This window comes from Cervus canadensis, chromosome 10, assembly GCF_019320065.1.
Source record: "Cervus canadensis isolate Bull #8, Minnesota chromosome 10, ASM1932006v1, whole genome shotgun sequence".
Lineage (NCBI taxonomy): Eukaryota > Metazoa > Chordata > Mammalia > Artiodactyla > Cervidae > Cervus > Cervus canadensis.
Genome location: NC_057395.1, coordinates 58,434,797 through 58,449,249, shown reverse-complemented (window position 1 = coordinate 58,449,249; position 14,453 = coordinate 58,434,797). Strand labels below are relative to the sequence as shown.

General features: G+C 42.4%; 1 protein-coding gene across 4 annotated transcripts; it reads left to right on the top strand.

Moving 5' to 3' along the window:
* The first annotated feature begins 3 nt into the window (after positions 1-3).
* Positions 4-10,994, top strand: CSTF1 (cleavage stimulation factor subunit 1). 4 transcript variants are annotated; one of them, XM_043479001.1, is made up of 7 exons: positions 32-139; positions 553-623; positions 2,678-2,878; positions 4,310-4,587; positions 4,691-4,888; positions 6,004-6,394; positions 8,809-10,994. In XM_043479001.1, exons 3-7 carry the CDS (start codon positions 2,710-2,712, stop codon positions 9,066-9,068), a joined length of 1,296 nt encoding a protein of 431 aa, XP_043334936.1. In that variant the 5' UTR covers positions 32-139; positions 553-623; positions 2,678-2,709; the 3' UTR covers positions 9,069-10,994. The 4 variants fall into 4 exon arrangements, with proteins under 4 accessions (XP_043334934.1, XP_043334936.1, XP_043334933.1 ...); XM_043479000.1 differs by lacking the exon at positions 32-139 and adding an exon at positions 272-344; XM_043478999.1 differs by lacking the exon at positions 553-623 and having other exon boundaries at positions 4-139.
* Positions 10,995-14,453: the final 3,459 nt, after the last annotated feature.

Sequence of the window (14,453 nt, the reverse complement as noted above, 5' to 3'; positions counted from 1 at the left end):
CCCGGAAGTGGTGGAGCCAACGGCCCGGCACGCCCGTGGCCGTTCTAGCGCCCGCGGTGTTCTCTGGATCTGATATTTGTCCGTAAAGCACCAGTTCCTTGGCGTCAGGGTTGTCGCAGAGTAGATAAAGTTGAAGGAGGTGAGCGAGTCTTTCTATCGTGCCCGTAAGTAAGATGGCGAGAAGGGCAGGCGCAAGTTGAGGGGTGCGGATCGATAGCGCAGCGCTCGGCGCGACGCCCTTTGCGCGTGCTCAGTGAACGTGCGCACGGAGCGATTGATCGGGCAGGATTGGCGCCTCCATTTTTCTAAGAGAGAGCGGGAGACCGAGAGAGCGGGACCAGCGGGTATGGAGAGCCAGGGTTGCGTGGAGAGTGGCTGGTGCGGTCGGCTGGGACCTTTAGGGGACCATCGTGAGGACCAGGGCGGGGCGGGAAGGGTCATTAGTGAGCGGGGTGGCGTGCGCCCTGAGTTGCTGGGCTTGGCCTGCACTGTCCCTCCTTTTCCATAATGGCCTTGCTCACACTCTCCCTTCCATCCTTCGTTGGCCTCTAGGTCGGGGTCATAGCGGAGCGTTCGGTGAGGGGGCGTCTGTGTTCTCGCCTTGGTCCTTCTTCCAGCTCCAGGTACAACTTGTCCTGCACTGGGCTCTTCCTGCCCTCGGGCTGTAGCCCCTTCATCTGCCAATTTGGGGATGGTAATTACCTACTTACTAGCCCAGCGAGCCAAAGTTCTATGGGAGTTAAGCGGGGTTCGTCCTCTCATTTCTTGTTTAATCTCTTGGTACGCCGGGTGATGCGCCTAACATAAGTGAAGAGACAGGATGACAAAGCCACATTTCCCTTGCAGTGTTCACTGATTTCTTTGAGCGGCTTCATCATCTCTGTTGTGCCCTAGTGTTTACACAGCATGGATTTATGTGTATCTGCTCAGCCCCCATCAGTACAGCACAGTAAGAGGACAGGCTCTGGGTTAGGATCCAGGCTCTGCCATTTACATACAACCTGTTGAATCCTGGGTGAGTTAACCTTTCTGGGCCTCCAGTTGCCCACCTCTAAAATGGGATTAAATGAAGGTTGAATGAGGTATGCATATTTGTTGCTTACACCATGTGTATTACGTACTGTGGCTTAGTCACGTCGGACTCTTGTGACCCCATGGACTATAGCCTGCCAGGCTCCTCTGTCCATGGGATTTCCCAGGCAAGCATACTGGAGTGGGTTGCCATTTCCTCCTCCAGAGGATCTTCCTGACTCAGGGATTCAACCTGGCAGGCGGGTTCCTTACCAGTGTTGCCACCTGGTTATATGCTATACTGAATGTCTAAGGAATTTTAGCTAGCTTTATTAATATCATTAAGGGTTTAAGGAATAGTACAAGCAGTGGTTAGTAACAACACAGTCTCTAGAGTCAAACCTACATTCCAATCCTGATTCCTCCCAGTTCTGAGACCTTGGGCAGGTTATATCCCCTCCTCACCTGTAAACAAGATTATTGGATCTCTTTTGCAGGATGTAGTTGAGGTTTGAGATGAAACATGGTCAGCACCCAATAAATGTTAACTGTTCTTATGATCAGTAGCCTCAGTAATTCTCCAGAGGGCATTGTGTAGTTAAAAACATTGTTCCCCACTGCTTTACTACAATCTCCCACTTTCAGAATTACCCCTGTGTAGTGCAGCAGTACCAGGAGGTACTGGTGTTAATAGACCGCTGACCACCCTTATTATTCTTATCTCTCCTGTTGTCTTTCAGTTTTCTTCTCTGCCACAGCCACCTGTCTGCCAATGACTTATTCTTTATTGTTGTTTCCCATCTCCAGTGTCTACAGACCTACACATATGTACAAACGTAGATTTTTATAATCAAATTATCTAATCATGTTCACCAGTTGGAGTTCTTTTTTTTCCCCCCATAAACTCAAAAACCAACCATTATTTACAATTTTCTCTTTTGCTTTCTTGAGACTGAGAATTTGTAAATCAAAGTGCACAGTCCTTCCAATTTTTCCATTTTTTTAAGTAGTTGTTTTCACCATATCCTGTTCACAAATATTTTATTAAGCAATGCTTTCCAAAGCATTCAACTTGACTTAGTTTTCATTGCATGATAGCTTTTTTGCCCTAATGTTTTGATTTACTGTCTAATTAAATTTTGTAACATAACAAGCTCCATTGTCTTAAAAAGTGTTTAAAAAAAAAAAAAGTGTTTTAAGAATAACCATAACTGACCTTAATAAATGTAACAGCTTAGGCTGGTGGAAACAGTAGTGTCTGGGCATCCACAATAGCAGCTTTCTGACCTATTGCAACATTACCAGTGTTTTATTAGCAGAAGAAATGGAAGATTCTGGGGATTGCAGTGAAGAATTAAAGTCGAGGGTGGCTAATTTGGCAAGGAAGCAATGATGAAGAGAGGTCTAGCTGTAAATGTTGGCTGACACGTTTTGAGCTGTTTGTGTGCCACTGTGCACAAAAGAATCTACATGTACCATCATGTTTAACCTTCACTGACTTTTGAGAGCTGAGGCCCCTGATCTCAGAGAAACATAGTTGCCAACCAAAGAGAATGCTGGTAGAGCTGAGATTTAAACCCTGAAAAGTCTGACCAGATTCCTGTGTTGCTTCTGTGGTTTACTCCTGCTTTTGCCCTTCATTATCACCTGTTTTCTCTTGTTCCAGCTGGCAGAAAAATTCTCTTCCTCTTCTCCAAGATGTACAGAACCAAAGTGGGCTTGAAGGACCGCCAGCAGCTCTACAAGCTGATCATCAGCCAGCTGCTCTATGACGGCTATATCAGCATTGCCAATGGCCTCATCAATGAAATCAAGCCTCAGTCTGTGTGCGCGCCCTCGGAGCAGCTCCTGCATCTCATCAAACTTGGTAACTTGTGAATGCCAACTCTTCATTGAGCCCATGACAGTTTCAGATGTTTTTCAAGATGATTGCCCTTTCATTTTAGTGCTAGTATGTATCAAGTACAGTGCTAGATATTGGAGGAGTAAACAAAGTCCAGATTGTGAAGGTTTTGAGCTGATTCTGTCTAGCCTCTGGATCTTTATATGAATTATCTGGTGCTTTCTGCTGTTCTACTTATTATTGCTTCAAATCTCAACTCAAATGTCATCTCAGAGTCTTCCTCATCTCTTCTAAAATAACTTGAACATCTTCCCCATATGTCCCCATTTGCTCTGAAATAACAGTCCTATTTCCCTCATTATAGAATCACTGTCTGAAATTTTCTTTATTGTTTAGAGTTGTTGTTTCCCTCACAATCCTTACCATCCACCGAAAGACTGAAAGTTTAATAAAAACCTTGAACCTTGTCTTGTTCAACAGTGTATCCTGGTGCATGCCTGTGTCATAGGAAGCAATAAGAATTACCATACATATTTTAAAAAAAAAAAAAAGAATTACTATACATGTTTATACCCTTTGACTTGGCAATGTAAATTGTGATTAGCCTGGGGAAATAGAATGATTTCCACTGAAATGCCCAACAATATGGAATTGGTTATAAAGGTTCTCGTATCCATAAAATTGGGTCCAACAGTGTGATGTGGATGAACATTTATTACACTGACCAGGTGTTTGTTCTGTATGGTTAAATGACCGAGTAAGTCACACCATGTTATATGGTGTGGTTTTATTTTTGTTTTAAGAAATGAAACAACCGTGTGCGTGGAGAAAGGCTCAGAAGAATTCATATCACCATGTTAACAGTAATTATCTCTGGGTGATATATCATACAAAGTTATGTTTATTTTTTGGTTCATCTGCATTTCTGATTTTTTCTATACTAGTCAACACTGTACAATGTCAAGTTATTTTTCAATTCAAAATGCAAATTCTTGATTGACTTTATTCACAGCTTAACACTTTTTTCAAAGGTGTTTCACTAGTGCTACTACTCACACTATGTCTGACTTAATGAGCTTCAAAGCTGCTAATGACAGCTCTCGACATGCAAAATATTAAAATTCAGAACGGGAAAAAGTGGGTGATTTAACTGCAGAAGTGCTTTTTTTCAGCTTGTGTAGTTGTGGTTAAAGTAGAACATTTCAGAGGCAAGTATCTGGGGAGAGGACTTCACCTAGTGGAGCCTAACTTCCCACAACCCATATTGCCTTACAGTCTTGTCACTGTGTGTGCTCCCAGCTCAAAATACGTAATTCTGTACAGTATTAAGTGTCATGTGGCTACAAGAACTAATACCTTGACATTGGCAAATAGCATTCCCAGTTTGGATCAAGAACTCTGCCTTGTCCTTTTAAAATAATGTTTTTCCATGCCTTTCATTTTTACTGCTTCCAGGAATGGAAAATGATGACACTGCAGTTCAGTATGCAATTGGTCGGTCAGACACAGTTGCCCCTGGCACAGGAATTGACCTGGAGTTTGATGCAGATGTCCAGACTATGTCCCCAGAAGCGTCAGAGTACGAAACCTGCTACGTCACATCCCACAAAGGACCCTGTCGCGTAGCTACCTATAGTAGAGATGGGCAGCTAATAGCTACTGGATCTGCTGATGCGTCCATAAAAATCCTGGACACGGAAAGAATGCTGGCCAAAAGCGCCATGCCGATTGAGGTGAAGATCCCAGTCACATCTTACCATTTATCTTCTGTTGTCCCTTCTTAGAGGAATGAGGGTGAGTCCACTTAGAGTTTCTCTTCTTTCCTTGTTGGCCTAGGTCATGATGAACGAGACTGCACAGCAGAACATGGAAAACCACCCAGTGATTCGAACTCTTTACGACCACGTGGATGAAGTCACGTGTCTCGCCTTCCACCCAACAGAACAGATTCTCGCCTCTGGTTCAAGGGATTATACTCTTAAATTATTTGATTATTCCAAACCGTCTGCAAAAAGAGCCTTCAAATACATCCAGGTGAGGAATGTCTGGAAAGGAGCTTCTGTTTTTCTTCTTAAATACAGTGAGCTGATGTGTGACTCTTCTCTTTCTCAAAGTTGTCTCCGTGGTCATCCTATAAACAAGGAGGCTGCATTGCCTGCCACAGATGGCACGGCTCTCGGGCTGTCAGGCGCCAACTTCCTCTGGCCACTCAGGGCAGCTGGTGGGCAGAGATACGGTTCAGAATTCACATCACTCTTTAAAGGTTGCAGGTTCTTGCTTAAAGACAAAACATAACCAACTTCTCTACAGTGTAACTTATGGGAATTACAAAATTATTTAGTTGGGACACTCAGGTATTTGCCGAAAAAGCAACATTTGGTTGCCTTACTTTGCAAACGCAGTTCAGACCTTCTGGTGTTTTAGTAGTGACTTCCACCTCCATATTTGGAGCCCTGGGACAAAGAAGCTATTCTTTTGGGGGGCAATCTTAGTTCTCTGACCAGGGATCAAATCTGTGCCCCTGCAGTGGAGGCACAGAGTCTTAACCACTGGACTGCTAGGGATGTCCTAAGGAGCTATTCTTTTTTTTTTTTTTTTTTTGGGAGCTATTCTTAAAGTACAGTTGTTTTATCTTTATTCACTAATTGTATATGAAGGTATCGTGTGTGTGTGTTAGTCTCTCAGTCATGTCCATTTCTTTGCAACCCCATGGATTATAAATATAACCCATCAGGGTCCTCTGTCTATGGAATCTCTAGGCAAGAGTGCTGGAGTAGGTTTCCATTCCCTTATTTGGGAGATCTTCCTGACCCAGGGATTGAACATGGGTCTCCCGCATTGCAGGCAGATTCTTTACGGTCTGAGTCACCAGAGAAGCCCCACAAATGTATTATAGAATGATGATATTTCATTCTGAGTTCACCCATTGTTTATTTGAAAATAATGAAGCTCACTTCTGTGTTCTTTGGAATAATCTCACCAGTAAATAGTTTTGGAAATCTTTGTTTAAATGATTCTCTCATTAAGTTCTTTGTTCTTCTCGTGCCTGTGTAATATCTGGTCATTGTTTTATGGTTTCTGTGCATTGGCCAGATATTCTCCATAGTTCCTCTAGGCTTAACAGTGGTTCCCCTGCTCTCTCCTGACAGGAGGCTGAAATGTTACGCTCCATCTCCTTTCATCCTTCCGGAGACTTTATACTTGTGGGGACTCAGCATCCGACACTTCGACTTTATGACATCAACACATTTCAGTGCTTTGTCTCTTGCAACCCTCAAGATCAGCACACCGATGCCATATGTTCAGTGAATTACAATCCTAGTGCCAATATGTATGTGACTGGCAGCAAGGATGGCTGCATCAAGTTATGGGATGGCGTCTCAAATCGATGCATCACAACGTTCGAGAAAGCACATGACGGCGCAGAAGTTTGTTCTGCCATCTTTTCGAAAAATTCTAAATATATTCTGTCAAGTGGAAAAGACTCCGTAGCTAAACTTTGGGAAATATCAACAGGACGAACGCTAGTCAGATACACAGGTATGTGAGAGGTTGATATCAATTCACATTTCTGAGGTGTTTTATTTTCCAGAACTCTTGAAACAGATCCACACAGTAAATCCCCATGTGAATCAAACAAGAGGCAGAGCTGGAAGTAGAAGCCACAGTTTCTTAACTTGGCTCATCTCAGTATGTTAACAGCTAAAATTAGATCTGATTCTACGCAAGTAACACTTGAGAGTTTGGAGGTTCATTTGTATACCCATGGCCTGCCTGTTGCCCACAAAAACATGAACATAGTGCAGAGAAAACCCTCAGTGAGTGAGAGGGAAGATCTTGGCTTGTACCTGAAGAGAGGAGGCCCCCGCAAAGAGACCCCAAGTGTTCTGGACCTGTATAAATACGCAATGATGTTAGTCTGATTCTCTGATTTATTCACATTGGTCTCTGGTTGTAACAGTTGTGCCAGAGCTCTTTTTACAAGATCCATTTAAATGGATCCTATCCCTGGCAGTCAGTGTTAAGGTCTAATTATTTGATAGTAAGTGTTAAAATATTGTGTTTCATTCTTTTGATCCTCATAGCAGCAAAGGCTGTTTGGTAGAAAACCAGCTAGTTTCCTCTGTTGTGAGCTGTTTGCGTAGACACTGAAATTACTGTGACCAGAACTTAAAGCTCATAAGAAAACAACACTATTGTAAGGGATCTCCTGGGTTGTTAGTAAGTGGAGAAGATTGGAGAGTTAGTGACCTGGGAACCGCTAGGGTGCAGCATAACCTACCTTAGGATTATCTCATAGTGACCAAAGTCAGCTTCCTCTCTGGCTTCCACTGTAGCTGGTGCAGCGTGGAGGAGTCATTTTTGTTTTAGGAATGTTTGGAACATTTTTGTGGTTATATGTGATTGATTGGTTTGTTTTGCTAGAGAATTGGGATTTGGTTTTTAAATGAGAGTATACTGAATTTATATGCAAATTCCCTTTTTTCCTAATTCACAGTTTAAGACTCCTTCATGTCAGCACTTTTGGATCTGTTTTTCCAGTTTTAATGTTTAGTTAAAATTCAAAGGGCTCTTGAAATAATGAAAGAGAAGGGAAAACTATCAAGTAAATATGAGACATTTTGATGTTAAAAGTTAATTTAAAACACTGTAAACAAAATTAAAATGCTGGACTTGGGAGGAAATATCCATAGCATATGTAATACACATGTCAGATATTGGTCAGTGAACCCAAGAAAAGATGACCAACTTCACCAAAAACCTAAGAAACAAAAATGGAAGTATCCTTTTCTTGCTCATCATATTTTAGGAATTTAAAAGATTGGTATTACCTAGTATCAATAAACATCTCAGGAAATCACATATTGTTAGGAATATTGATTGGGAAAATATTTCTGAAGGGCAACTTGGTGTCATAGATCAAATTTTTAAATATACATATATTTTTGATGTGCTATACTCACTGTTAGAAATTTAAGAAGAGTCTCGGGAAGCATGCACACACACTCATAGTAATGTTTGTTGAACACTGAGCCTGCCAAGTGGACTGGACATCATACCTCCTTTTAATCCCCACAGCATCCTGAGGACGAGTGCTCTGATTATCACAGGACAGATGAGGCCCGGGGATGTTAAGTCATTCGTTCAGGGTCACATCCAGAATAAGTACTGAGTCCAGATCCAACACCACAGTGTGTATTTTTCCCCATTGAACTATATTGCCCTGTTTGTAGGTCTCCACCACATACAGTATGCTGTGACTTGGATAAATTACAAATGAGTGTACAATGCACAGAGATATTTGGAAAAGTTGCTCATCAAAATGTTAACCCTAGGTATAAGGTTATCAGATAGATTTTTTTTTTAATAGTTTATGTAATACTTTAAACATAAAATACAATTTTTTATTCATGGTCATTAAAAAGCATAAAACTTCCTTCTGGAGAGTGGCTGCTCATACAACCCAGTGCTTCTAGTGCTGGGAATTTTATCCCAATGAAATATCTCCAGCAAGGATGTTTATCACAGCATGCCAATTGGATACAAACTACATGCGTGGCAAGAAAAGGATCATTAAGTAATGGTGCTTCCAAACAGTGGGCTACTTTGCAGCTAGGAAAAAAGCATGGAGAAGTGTGCCCAACATGAAATTAGATAATGTGGCACTACTTGTATATTCTTTTTCTTTTTAAGGTGTTTTTATGCCTGAAAATCATCAGAATATTAACAGAGTTGTATTAGGAGGTGGGCCCAAAAGCGATGTTCTTTTTTCATATATGTATATTTTTTAAGAGTTTCCAGAATTGCACAATAAATGTGTATTACTTCAACGATTAATGCTGTGGTTATATCAGTACAGCTAATAACAAAAGTAGAGCAGTCGGGTGTCTAAGATGTGAACTTGGAAAGCCGGCCCTGGCGCCCAGGCCCCTAACCTCTCGGTCTCTGTGCAGGCGCTGGCTTGAGCGGGCGGCAGGTGCACCGGACGCAGGCCGTCTTCAACCACACGGAGGACTACGTGCTGCTGCCGGACGAGAGGACCATCAGCCTCTGCTGCTGGGACTCGCGGACGGCCGAGCGCCGGAACCTGCTCTCGCTGGGCCACAACAACATCGTGCGCTGCATCGTGCACTCGCCCACCAACCCCGGCTTCATGACCTGCAGCGATGACTTCCGGGCGCGATTTTGGTACCGGAGGTCAACCACGGACTAGAGCTGCCTGCGCCCAGCAGGGTTCTTTCCAAGAGGACTCTGCCCTCTTCACCAACCCCCCTCCTGTGTCCGTCACCAGCCTCAGTAGTAAGTCATCGCTCCATCTCCAGCGGTTGTGCTGCCACCTCTACATCCTTCTGGGATTTGTATGAAAGAATCTTTTTTTACCTTGATGGAGAATCATGGTGGAAAAAGTTGGAAACACAGATCTGTGCGGTTGTTCTGCACTCACTGATTATTACAGTGTGATTTTCATCAGTTTTGTAAATACAGGACTTACTATTTCTCTAGACTCTTGATCATTTGATGGATAGGGTATTAAAGTGCTTTCTGGATCCCACGTGGATCTGTCATGAGGAACGTGCATCCGGATATTTTTGTCAGCTTCTGTGCCTGTTCTGCATCCTCCTTGTATATTTCCAAAACACATTTCGGCATATACATAGGCATATAGCTCTGAAAGTCAAAGAGTTTTATGCCTTATTAGGTTCATTTAAGAAAATCTATCAATTCTATCCTAAAATGACATCATTCTGATAATAAAGATCAGATCTGCAACTTTACTGTCAACACACGTTTCACTTCAGTAAAATGAGTGGCCGGCTTTTCCTGAAGATTCGTAGGAAGTGTGTGTCCCAGCACGCTTCCCTCATAGTCCTTTCACAACCTAAAACGCTTGTCTTCAGTAAGATGACCTTGTTACCCTTTGATGGGAAACATTGACAGTATAGTCGATCTAATCAAAATTAGGTGAACCGGCTACTGCTGTCAGGTGTTGCTCATCGTCAGGAATGATCTCTATCAATTGACTTTCTCCTCATGTGATTTTAAATCTTAGCTTTGAGTGCTCTTCAGCATGTACCATGACTGCTCATCTTGGATGCACCCAGCAGCGGTGTTCTCAGAATTTTTTTCCTTTTTTTTTTTTTTTTTGCAATTAACCAAATAATACAGGTTTTCTTATTCTTAGAATTTTTTATATAGTGACAATACTTCTCTGGATTCAATTCTAGCCTCATCAGAGAGCCCTGAGCTCCTGTTACAGATAGATGTTCTGGTTTATCATTATCCCCCAATACAGATACCTCATGATCTGAGTAGGAGTTGCTAGAAATACAATCCGGGATCATTTGATAAAGATACTAAATAGACTTAATTGTTTTATGTTATAGGAATTAATATTATAGTCTTCTGAAGTTTACTGTTTAAAGCTTCTGTTTTAGACATCATCTTTAAGGATCATTTAAACTCTTTGATCTATAAAACCATTTTCATGTTAAGTCACAGGTTTATAGTTCAGGTTTCCAAAGAGCTATATATTTGGGTCCGTAGTGAGTTTAAATTTTATTTTGTGTCCTGATTCTCCAATACTTGAGCTTGGCCACCTGTGGGTGCCGTTTTTATAAGACTGAAAGAAACCTGCTGAGTAGAATAAAGGATAACCAGTTCTACCCAAGAAATTACCAGCCAAAACTACCCACATTTTCCGACTTTCAGCCTTCGAAACGGTAAAGTCAAGGTCTAACTTTTCTGCTGCTTCTCTCTGAGATGCACTGGGATGAGCACACTACACTTGATACTGGTTCCGTTGGACCTTTTTAACCGTTCATGAATTGAAATGATAATGCCTACTTTTTTCCAGCTTTTGGAATAGTCTCAGTAATGTGTCTGTAGTTTCAGGACTTCTGTTTACAAGATCAAGATGCTTCCAAGTGTTTCCAAAATAACTTCTTTTTAAAATTTTTCTTTTAAAACTCACATTCATGTTTCGAACTAGTGTAAAGGGACTTGGTTTCCTCGCATCACTAATTATACCACAGAACACCCTGACATGACACCCTAACATTCAGTCAAGATCAGAACTTAAAACTTCAATGTTATTTTTTTTAAAGATATGTGATTTCTAAAATAAACTTTTTGTATATAATGATCATTTAAAGCTAGTTCATTTTTGGGGTGGAGTTCTCTTGCATGTTTCTGTTACAACATAAGGTCTTGAACAGCCATTGTGAGCTTGGATGGATACTTCCCTCGGCTTCTTTAGTGTTTTGTTCTGGAAACCAGATTTAGTCACCTGTAGATGTGTATCTTTGCTCTTCTATGAATTTAAAATTTTGAGTATAATCCGTTTCTTTAGATCATTCAGAGAAATCTACCTTTTGTCTTAAGCTTTGGTTTCCCTTGCATGCATGCCTGCATTCTCAGTTGCTCAGTCATGCCCAACTCTTGGGGACCCCATGGACTGTAGTCCACCAGACTCCTCTGTCCATGGGATTTTCCAGGCAAGAAGACTGGCGTGGGTTGCCATTTCCTTCTCCAGGGGATCTTCCCGACCCAGGGATCAAACCCCAGTCTCCTGCATTGGCAGGCAGATTCCTTATCACTGAACCACCCAAAAGAAGAGATTGTTGGGGGGAATCCCAAGTCTCAGCTCTTCTAAGAGAAATCAATTCTCTTCCAGGCAATAGTGTCCTTTTCTGTGATTGAAGAGCTTATCAAAATCATCCCCAACGTGCACTTCCATCAGTGAAGCTCCTTTTTTAAAAACACATCATGATGTAAACAGAATTGGGGGAGGGGGAAGACACTGACTTCTGGGGGAAACTTCTGCTTTGGAAAGAAACAGCGGGCCAGGACCCTCTGAGAACCGTGTACAAACCAGAACAGATTTCGTGTTTAATCACTAAGTAGATAGCTGAGCTAGCAAGAGAGTGCGGGAGCTCCTGAGGCAGACCCCACCACACAGCCTGCATCCAGAGCACTAACAGTGACGGCTGCTGGTAACACCACGAACATTGGCAGTCCCTTGTAGTCTAGACTCCTTGAGCTCTTGAGTCTTCACAAGGTAGGAACTTTGATCAAAGACCCAGGAAGAAAACCCAGAACCCAAAAGGTGCTTACCCCCACGAGCTAAAAGGTGATGTTGACAAAATCCCCACCTCAGAGAAAGAGGAATCCTACCTACAGCACTGGCTCAGGTTTGGGCCTGAGGAAGAGGGTCTGTGGTGTTGGCACGGGGGAAGGCTGTTGAGAGTCCCCCGTCCACAAGCTGTTGGCTCCTTGAGCAAGGTTAGAACAAGTCACACCGCTTAGTGGTTTAGAGAAACCTCTGTGTGGTTTCAAGCTGAGAATTTAAAGCAGCTCCAGCTGGTAGTGGAGTGTCAGGCTAGCACCTCTCCACAGCTGGGTTCCCCAGACTCCTGGATCTAATGCCTGTTCTGAGGTGGAGCTGATATAATAATAATAAAGTGTACAATAAATGTAATGTGCTTGAATCATCCTGAAACTGTACCCCCTCACCCCAGTTCACGGAAAAATTGTCTTCCTTGAAACCCATCCCTGATGCCAAAAAGGTTGGGGATTGCTGCTCTTCAGAAGAGCACATCTTAGCCCCAGGCCTCAATAACTTCTCCCAGAGAAGCTCTAAGAATCATTTTCCGGGGCTTCCCTGGTGTCTCAGTGGTAAGGAATCCGCCTGCCAATGCAGGAGACTCAGGTTCAATCCCTGGTCCAGGGAGATCCCACGTGCCGCGGGGCAACTAAGCCCATGTGCCACAACTACTGAAGCCCAAGTGCCTAGAGCCCATGTTCCCCACCCAGAGAAACCACTGTGATGAGAAGACTGCAAACCTCAACTGGAGAGCGGCTCCCACTCACAACTAGAGCAAGCCCATGCACAGCGACGAAAACCCAGTGCAACCAAAAGTATAAGTAAAAGAATCTTTTTAAAAAGATAATCATGTGTTCTCAAGTGTAAGAAACAGCCACGGTGATGAGAATCAGCAGAAATGAGTCAGACAGTGGAATTAGCAGGTGCACGATAGGTAAGTATTGTGTAGAATACCTCCGAAAAACTAAAACAATAAAATGGGGTCAAGGATCAAGAGACTTTAAAAGTAACTGAGTAGATTTGAACCACCACAACAAAATAACTTTAGAAAAACTTTCAGCATTTCTGTAGCTTTTGTACCTCTTGTCTTTGCCCTGTACCTTTGTCGTTCTTTTCCCTTTAGTGGGTGTTGTCATCTATGAAGACTCTTTCCCATTTTCTGGCCAATTGTCTCTTCCCTTCCTGGTTGCTCCCCTATAATGACTACTGGCTCGTGGCATCATTTTCTGCATTCAGCCTTGCCCTCCAGCTTTACACACCTTTCTCCACCTGTAGTGTTTCCTCTGTGTTCTTTTTTTCAAGTCTTGCTCTGATTCCTTTCTCCTCTCAACCTTGGGATCAAAATTCAGGCTAGTAAGCTGAGCTATCACTAATTATAATACCTGCAGCATCTCAATCTTCCCCATATTATCCCTATACTCGGGTTTTTAGATGAATTTGTTGGCAATTTATGAAATCCTACTTTGACCAAAGGAGCTCTTTTGATTTCTTCTTGAGGTTACTATCTGCCAGATAACAGGTGATTTTAAAGCAGCACAGGGGATTCCCTGGCAGTCCAGTGGTTAAGATTTCAACTCCCAATGCAGGGGGTTTGGGTTGGATCCCTGGTCAGGGAGCTAGGATCCCACAGAAACAATATTGTAACAAAACCAATAAAGACTTTTAAAGCAGCACAGTCTGAAATGTCCTGCCAGAACTTTAATGCTGTGGACATTCTGAGTCTGGTGTTCGTCTGGTCTTTAATAAGTCAGGTATTGAAGTGACACTCATAAATCTGGATGGCTGAAAGTCCACACAAAAACAGTATAAAAGCGTATGAAAAAGAGCTAAGTACACAAAACAATATGCCTTCCTGCACATTTATTAGGAGTTATGAAAATGATCAGACTCCCTAAGTTCTGAAAAGAAACTCAACTCAAAATTCTGTTCTCGGGGACTTTGCTGGTGGTGCAGTGGCTAAGACTTCACGCTGTCAATGCAGGGGGCCTGGGTTTGATCCCTGGTCAGGAAACTAGATCCCACATGCCGCAACGAAAGATCTGGCATGCCGCGATGAAGATCAAAGGTCCTGTGTGCCTCAACTAAGACCCGGCACATCCAAATAAATAATAAAAATAAACAAAATAAAATACTCTTCTTAGCAGCACATTACGTAAGAGGAGGGAGGATTACCTTATTAGAAGCTCTCTCACTTGGTTCTCTTAATTCTAGCTGTTTCAACCTTTGGTCTGTGGGATATTGTGAAAACAACCCAGTTTCCTAGAATAATCAACTCTCGCAATGTTGAGTTAAAATGTAAATATGAATGGACCGCAGCCAAATGTCTACAGCAAATGTCTACAGCTTTTCCATTCAGAAAAATCATAGCTGATCAAACAGGAGTCTGAGAAGTCAAGCCCCTCATTCACAAAATACCACACTGAATATCTATGCAGGGGTGAGTATTTAATTTTAGGGTCAAATCCTATTAGTTTTGTTTTTCGTTCAGACTGTTTT